The sequence below is a fragment of the Gavialis gangeticus genome, unplaced genomic scaffold, assembly GCF_001723915.1.
Source record: "Gavialis gangeticus isolate Ggan-Ray unplaced genomic scaffold, GavGan_comp1, whole genome shotgun sequence".
NCBI classification, from domain to species: Eukaryota; Metazoa; Chordata; order Crocodylia; family Gavialidae; genus Gavialis; species Gavialis gangeticus.
Genome location: NW_017729033.1, coordinates 64851687 through 64860533, shown reverse-complemented (window position 1 = coordinate 64860533; position 8847 = coordinate 64851687). Strand labels below are relative to the sequence as shown.

At 42.4% G+C, this 8847-nt stretch overlaps 1 protein-coding gene across 1 annotated transcript in view; it reads left to right on the top strand.

The window, feature by feature from the left end:
• Positions 1-7016, top strand: part of KCTD8 (potassium channel tetramerization domain containing 8) — a 220845-nt gene extending 213829 nt beyond the window's left edge. Inside the window, exon 2 of the mRNA XM_019526623.1 lies at positions 5731-7016. Within this exon, the coding sequence (XP_019382168.1) occupies positions 5731-6191 (461 nt within the window). The 3' untranslated portion in view covers positions 6192-7016. The remainder of the gene's footprint in view (positions 1-5730) is intronic.
• Positions 7017-8847: the final 1831 nt, after the last annotated feature.

Below are 8847 nucleotides of genomic sequence, written 5' to 3'. Positions count from 1 at the left end.
AGTATTGCAACAGGACAGTGATTCATTTTGGTATTTCAGCTTGCTGTCTCATTTCATTTTGACCAAACCTGTTTCAAGTTTCAACATTGTTTCAATGTTGTTTCGGTGTCTCGGCCATAGGCTATAATGGGGAATGACTAAAATGCTTATAACATTGTCATTTCTTGCCTGATTTGGATGAAACCTGTAGAGATGGTAGTCCCCGCTGAGTGCATGAAGTCTGCCAAGTTTCAAGAAGATGGGTGCAGCTGTTTTTGGGAAACTGTACCCCCAGGTGCTGAGAACAAAACTCATGTCACATGTGTGTTTTAAGGCAGAGTGGGGTGAAAATATCAAGCATGGTAGCCCCAAATGAGGCCATGAATCCTGCCAAGTTTCAAGGATATAGGTGCAGGAGTTGCTGGGAAACTGTACCTCAAGGTGCTGACAAGCAAAACTCATGTTACATATGTGTGTTAAGGTGGAGTGGGGTGAAAACGGCAGGCATGGTATCTCCTGCTGAGGCCACAAAGCCTGCTGAGTTTCAAGGAGATAGGTACAGGGATTTCTGGGAAGCTGCACTGTGTCACAGAGTAGGGTCCCTAGAGATGCCCATGATACTCCTAGGGCCCTGTGACTGTGCCAGGTCCACCCTGCAGGCAACTTCTCGTCTTGCCTGCCACTATGTCTTGTTGCAAAAGATAATATATAGGGAGGCTGCCCTCGAGCTTCAGCTCAGTCATGGTCCTAATGGACCCCACTAAACCCTGTAGGTTCTTGGACCCCTTGTTTGGACCTGCTCTAAACAGGTGCCTCAAGGGGACACCTTATGGGCTAGATGTATGGCTCACAAACACCTCTTACCATGCCCCATGCGTCGCAGATAGTATATTAATATCGTCCCTGTAATGAGGTTGCAGTCTCACTCTACCTTCTATTGTCTCTGGGCTCTCTATGCCCCTATTGCTGCACTCTCACTGGCGCTAGGGCTTCTACATGGCATGGTAGTATGCTCCAATGAGGCCGCCTCCTCCCCCACAACTTCCTTCCAGGCCATCACTTTAAATAACAATAGGTAAACAGCACAGTAGCACTAGCATCTCAGGCAGCCAAACTGTCACAGAGCCTTTCTTTCCTGCAGAAGCTTCTTTTCCAGCAGCTGCCAGAAAACTGTCCCTGCCAGCCCCAGCCCTGGGGCTTAGATGTACCTAGGGCCCTTCCTCCTTCCAGTCAGCTGACCGGAGACAGGTGCTAGGGGTGTAGGTTGGAGCCATGTTGGTCTAAGGACGTGGCAGACAAGGTTCTTTGGGTCAATCGGATATCTTTTTGTAGACCAACTAAATAATTGGAGAAATATATCTTAGCAAGCTTTCAGGTTGAAAACCCTCCATCAGGCTGAGGAAGCACCTGCAGTCGGTGTGTGTGCTCTTCCTGGATGGAAGGAATAGTAAAGAAGGCAGAGGCTGGTATGCAATGAAGGCAAGAAAGCCAGTTAGTGAAAATGGAAATGGAGGCATCAGGGGGTAAGATATAGGCTGGGGTAGGGGGGAAGCAGTATGTAGCAAGTAAAAGTGGAAAGGTACCTGCAGAGTTAGATGTCAGGCAGGTTGTAGTGTATCAGAATTCCAATGTCTATATTGAATCCATAAGTTTCTATATCTAGGAGATTGTTGAAATGTAGTTCATAGGCTTGTCTGTGCCCCTTGCCAGCCCCCAAGCTAGCATGGTGTGGGGAGGGGGGAAGCCTGGAGCTCCCTGTCTGCTTCAAGGGGGCAGAGCAGAGCGGTACAGGGTTGCTCCCATTGGGAGCAAATTTGCTCACAAGAAGAAGCACGTGTTGATGTGATCCCCTGTAGGATTATTGCACAATATTTTTTTAGTTCCAATTAATAGAATGTGTAGATGTTTCCAGTGTTACAGAAAAATTGCAATTGCACCAGGTAGGGAAATATAACTCTGTGAATTTCTAGAGTGAGGTCACTGTGGGGATAGGGATGAAAAATTAAGATGGAACCTATACATGAGCATGGCTGGCAAGAAGGATATCCAGCCCATTGATACCTGCGTGTCAGCAGGCTATTAGTACTGTTTTTAACCACCATGCTACTACACAGTATTGTTAGGATAAAGTGCAGTAAGTATCTTATGTAGATACTCCCTGTTACTGGTAGAATACTTCTTTCGAAGTGGCAAGTAGGTGGCTGAAAATACTCTCTCAGACTGCTCCTAGTCTTTCTCATAGATAAGCTGTAATATGCTTAGACTTCTAGTGTTTTGCAAAGCTTGTCATCAGTTATACTGAACTAAGAAAGCAAAGGCTCAATTTCCCAAGGTATCTGGATTTCTAGTATTGCAAATGGTTGCCAAAGGGAATTTAAGCAGGGCCAAATCAGATTTTGGTGCCAAGTCCCATTCAAATACCCCTGGTCTCTATTTACATCTTTAGGTGCTTAAAAATCTAGCCCCAAGAGTCTGATCCAAAACTTGATGATGTGAGTGGACATCTTTCTGAATAGCATCATTACATTTGTTTCACTTGTGAAATTGTCATTTTATAGCTATGGATTTGAAATAAGGCCTGCAGAGGTGAAAACACTTGGCATTTAGTATTTCTCAACTAATGCTTCATGTTTATATTTTACTGAGGAATTTTAGAGCAAAAATAATATCCAGAGACAATAAAAGCCAAGATTTGATATTCAGCACCACAAAGTGAGTAATAAGCCATCAAATGTCTTTGGACTCACAGAAGCTACAGAAGTTTCTATATCATCTTACTAAGAACTGCATACCAGCTGTTTACATGCTGGCTTATATGACACAAAATCAGCAACTGAATTCATACCAAGATTAGCTGTATTTACTGTAATTTCATGAAAGTCAGTGGTACAAAGCAGATGTGTAACTGGAACTGGGTCCCAAGAATCTCAGTTAATAGTACATACATTGTGGATGCTTCCACATGTTTACTAATGCGTTTTAGGTACTGCACATTTAGTTTAGTACTTGCTTAATAAAGTACTAACTAAATGCACAGTAACTAGAGTTACTGTGCAGTAGCACTGGCACACTGTTTTTTTGTGATGCGTACTGTGCATTAGCCTAATAACACTGTGCAGTAGGCTATTAGCACAGTTTTTAACTGCCATGCTACTGTGCAGTGTTATTAGGCAATTGCACAGTAAGCATCTCATGTAGACACTCCCTGTTACTGGTAGACTACTTCTACTTTTGAATCTTAAGTTTCAGTATAATGGGGATACCTAGAAACATCTGGACTAACCTGTGAGAAAAAATACCCTGGAGATTCCCAAAACACAACCATAACAGTAGGAGCATTTTTACTTAAGCAAAGGAAAAGTTTTGCAAATTGTATGGTATTATTTTCCTAATACTCAAAAATCAATTTTCCCATAAACTGATGGGAAAGTAATAGCAAAATAGTTCATTTAAAAATGCCTGGAGGGATTTCTGGTTCAGATAATCTGTCAGCATTATGCACATTTCATTACCTGGATTCTTCTGCAGACAATGAATTTATTTTTGACATAGAAATATATTTTAGTGGGGAGAATATTGTTTTGAACACACATGTAGTATCACACCCTCAGGTTGGTGTAAATTGAATAAGATGATTCTGTTCCAGCTTCCACTAGCTGAGAATCTGGTCCCAATTTGTGACAGTGCAGCATGTTTGTCACAGGCCAGCTGGGCACTGTGAGTGTATCAATTCTATCGCAGGCCAACTGAGCACTGCAAGGGTATCAGCCACTGGGCTGTTAGGTTCAGTTTCAGATCGAGGAGACAAAGTTGGGAGTGAAGCAAAGGCAAATTTATTATAGCTTACATACACAACAGTTAACAGAAAGATAAATGCAATAAGCAGATAATGCAGTATTAAAGAGCTAATAGTAAATAATAACAACAGATAGATGGATCAATTCTGTTGCAGGCCAACTGGGCACTGTGAGGGTATCAGCCATTGGGCTGTTCAAAACAACAGATAGACATGGGTTGGCAACTTATTGGTAGTCCCTCGATGCCAGGTGCGCGCCAAGTGATTCCAGCAAAGTCAGGCATCCCCAATTGATGTTGTCAGAGGGATTACTGGGAAAGGTCCCTTGATCAGGATCTGAACCTCACTCACACTGGGAGTCCTTAGTCCAGGCTGGAACAGCAATGACCATTCTGTTCCCTCCTTCCTGCTGGTCACCTGACACACTTTTTATACCTAGTCTTATGCTAATCTGTTGGCTTTAGAGCCACTCACAATCTTGCCCTATAGCTGTTACCCTATAGGATTGAAAGGTGTTAAAAATTATCATAAAAGGTTACTACCCAGACTCAGGTTTATCCAATAAGCAAATTACAATGCAGAACCTTTAGGTTTGAAATTGACATTACTCCACCTAAGCCCAACCCCTTTTAGGTTTCTCTGAATATGCTTTCTTGGGATGTGCTTCCCTGGAATGTGTTGGGTGTGCCAGGCAGTTGGATGTGGTTTTTATCATCAAGGCCAAACCTTGAGCAAAAACCGTTAGGTCAGCTAATTTTGCAGCTACAGCTTCGCCTTTGGGGCTCAGTCAGTTCCACGAATGGTTAGTTTTATCATTTTGGTTAAACTTATGACAGACAAGTTACATTTTCAGGTTACAAACTTACAAGCATTATATTAGGCAAAAATTCCAAATGCCTCCAAGAAGCACATATTTATTGCTTATTAATCCCTCTGGTTCTGGCTGTCACACATGTTACAGTGGATTCCTCTTATTGGAATCATGTTGGGAAAAGGTGATTTGATTCTAGTAACTGTCTGATTCCATTAAAAGGAGACCCGTTCTTTTAAGAAGACAAATACTCACTTCCGACCACAACCCTGCTGGTGCCTCTTGCCCCCCAGCCTCTAGCCCTCCAGCCCTACCAGAGGGGGTGCCAGCTGCTAGGGCTATGGGGCCAGAGACCCAGGTTCACAGCCTCCTGGAGGTGGCAGCTGCTGCAGCAGAGTGGAGCCTGGCTCCTCACCTGCTGCTGCCCACTGTGGGATCAGGCACGTGGGGTGAGGCCAGCTCTTCAGCATGGTGTGCACTCCCAGGGAGGTCGGGGGGACCTGTGCCCCCCAGATCTATGCACGGGGTGGGGCTGAGGTCGGGCACAGGTAGTGAGGGCAGTGGCACAGGGTTGTGCCACTCAAAGCTACTGTGCTCGCAGGGGACACATCACCAGGGAGCCCAGCCCCACCTCCTAACCCCTGGATGAGCCACCTGTGGACCCGTCTCACAGCTGGGGCCCTAGCCCTGCCCAACTCCCTCCTACCCTTCCTACAGGTGCTCAATTCTCCCTCCCACTTACCTGCGGGAGCTGTTCTCCAGGTTGCCTGGGGCCATGTGCATCTATAGTATATGAATATGGTGTCCCCTGCCTGACAGCCCTCCTCCCACTCCCTCTCATCCCCCTGCAGGTGGGAACTCTGCCAGTCTGTATAGGGCTCCTCACAAAACTGTAAAATCTTCAGGCTTCTTGGGTAAAATGATTCCAAAAACTGAAAATTGTGATTCTAATATGAGGAAGTTTTACATGTAATAATATACAAATGGTTTTGCTTTTCCCATATTGATTTTAAAAAGTGACTGATTCTATTAACCAGTGATTCTATCAAGCGGAATTCATTGTATTTAAAAATGATTAGAACAGAGTTTAGTTTTTCTCTTTAGGCCCCTGCTTGCTTAACGGATTTTTTTTCCTTTTTGCTAGGACCACCACAGAGAACTGTCTCTCCTAAACAAGAACATGAGGAAAGGAAGCATGACAAAGTCACAGACAAAGGAAGTGAAAGTGGGACTTCATGTAATGAGTTGTCCACTTCTAGTTGTGACAGCCATTCAGAGGCTAGCACTCCTCAAGAAAATGCTGCCAGCAACCAACAGGCTACAGGACACCAACCAAATACTCTAACTTTGGATCGCCCATCAAAGAAGGCCCCTGTGCAGTGGATGCCACCACCAGACAAACGCAGGAACAGTGAGCTCTTTCAAACTCTCATTAGCAAATCCAGAGAAACAAATCTTTCTAAAAAGAAGGTGTGTGAGAAGCTGAGTGTTGAAGAAGAAATGAGAAAATGTATTCAAGATTTTAAAAAAATCCACATTCCAGATTACTTTCCAGAGCGCAAACGTCCATGGCAGTCTGAACTCTTACAAAAATATGGGTTATAGTAATCACCTCTTTCATGACGTATCTCTGGTGCATTTGATGTTTATTAAGTTGCCACTATCCTACTGATGTCCTTATGGTATATTCTGCAGTCAGAGTGATTTCTGCTGCTCATTTCTTTCTGTGAACAGTGGATGTTGGAAAGTACGTGATTTCTTTAAAAAAAACCATAGAAATAAAAAGCAAAAGGTATTGGGTCTAAACCATTTTATAATAGTAAAATAAAATGTGCATGATCAAGAAAGAGTTCAAAATATAATCACCTTCATTGTCATTTTGGAATTTATCAGATACAAACCCAGTCATCAGATAACTCTTCATTTTATGTCAGCAGTAACAATGACTCCAACTTGCTACAGATAAAGAGAGAGCAGAGTTTTAAATTCGGGTGAACTGGTTTCAGAATCAAATCCCAGTATTCTTTCAATGTTAATGCAATAAAGCAAATATCCATTTTGCATGAGCACAATGTTACAAATAAATCACACAAGAACAAAAGGTTTGTCTGTTGCTTGGATAAATATTTGTTTAATGCCAAGCCTATAAACGTGACATGTCTAGAGGATTCAATTTGCTTTGTTCTGGATCTGTGATTTTTTTGTGTGTACAGTGTTCTGTATGTAAGGATGGTGTAAATATGCCTTATACTGTTTTATTATTGCACAAACATTCATCTATTAGTGCTCGTCAGGACTATTTCTGTGAAATGCAAACTTAATGACAGATTGTGAAAACTGGTTTGGTGGTCTGAAAGTTTCTGTTATGTTATTCAACAAAATTGGAAAAAAAAGACTTCAATGTATTTATTAAAATGACCATCTGGTAGATTTTTCTTGGTTATTATTGTCTTCCATTTTTTAATAGGTTTAGGACTCATTATTGTATCTTATGTGGTGTTTCAATAATGTTTCGACTCTGGTGGGAAACAGAAAAACTTGTTTCTGAAGAGGATGAGTAATGTCTGGGATGCTAGAATGTAACTTGAGCTTACAACATAGGCTGTAAGATCAACAGAGCTGTTATTGATTAAAAAAGGACACATCCCAGCAATGATAAAGATCTCAATGGGGAGTGCACTAAAACTTATTTTAGCTGACAAAACAAAAAAGAGCTGTTTCAGACAATTATTGGAAAACTCCTCTTAAACTATCAGAGTTAAAATGTCAATAACAAGATGCACTATACTTACAAATGATGAGGTTTGTATGAATAGTCAACTTAACTGTAGACAAAAACTGATTTCCTAAACCAGATAGATGAAAATCAATATCCTTTTCATTAAAACACAACAACTCTGATTAAAGCAGACCTGTTGAATGAATAAGTATTGCTGATAGCTGGAAAAGAGCTTTTTTGATGTTTGCTAAGTGGTACATGAATTCTAAAAATTATCATCATCTTTATATGCATAAATTTTGTAACAAAGCTCCATGGGCATAGTGGGCACAGTACAGAAAGGTATGAAGATTTATAATTCTGTTTTAATTTATCATTTTGGCTTGTTTAGCTGAATGAAGAAAGGTTTATTGGGCTATAATTTCCAGGATCTTTTTCAGTGTCTTATTGCCTTTCAGTCTTCTGACATAGTGGGTCATTTTTATGAAAGACTACATATTCCTGACAGCAGTGCAGCCACCTCATTCCTAGAGAGCTCCTGCATAAAAATGATATATTAACTTGTTCCACTTTAATCAATTTGTTCCAGCACTTCCTATTTGGACACTAGTATGGGATAACTTAAGATTTTCTCTGGTGGACAAATGCAAAAAATATTTTTTGATTCTCTGCAAGTCCTTTACTTCTTTACATGTTCCTTACTCCATGACCCAAAGGATCCATCCCTTGCCTTGCAAATCTACCACTTCTGGTATACTGAAAATATTCGCTTTATTTTTGCCATTCTTTCTGAGGTCTTTATTGTTCAAGAGTGGAATTTTCAACAGAGTCCAAGGTTAGACTCTCTTTTGCTCCCACTTGTTAGTCTGAATTTGGTTAATACCAGGGACATCTACATATGATATTATTGAGCAGTAGCATCAGAAAAGAAAACATGCAGCTATGGTATGGTGCAGTAATGCATAAGCATACTGCTTATCCAAATACTAGGTGACTGCGCAGTAAGGACTATATATAGGGAGGATGAAGAAGGCACCAGGTAATGTGGGGCCCCTGCAAAGTACGCTGGGCAATCTGGTGGTTGCGCCAGAGGAGAAAGTGGAACTCTTTAACCAATTCTTCACCTCCGTTTTCTTGTGCAGGGACTGGGACTTCCCCACTGTGGTGCCAGACGGACTCGAGGGGAACGCCTCCAGACCTCAGATTGGGGAGGACCAGGTTAGAGAGCTTCTGGAGGGGCTGGACGTGTTCAAGTCAGCGGGTCCAGATGCTCTCCACACCAGGGTGTTGAGGGAGCTAGCTGGGGTTATTGCAGGGCCCTTGGCATGGCTTTACGAGCGCTCGTGGTGCTCGGGCCAGGTGCCAGATGATTGGAAGATAGCTAACGTGGTCCCCATCTTCAAAAAAGGGAGGAGGGAGGACCCGGGCAACTATAGGCACATCAGTCTCACCTCAATCCTAGGGAAACTCTTTGAGAAGATCCTCAAGGAGCACATCTGTGATGGGCCGGCTTCAGGGATGATGCTCAAGGGCAACCAGCAC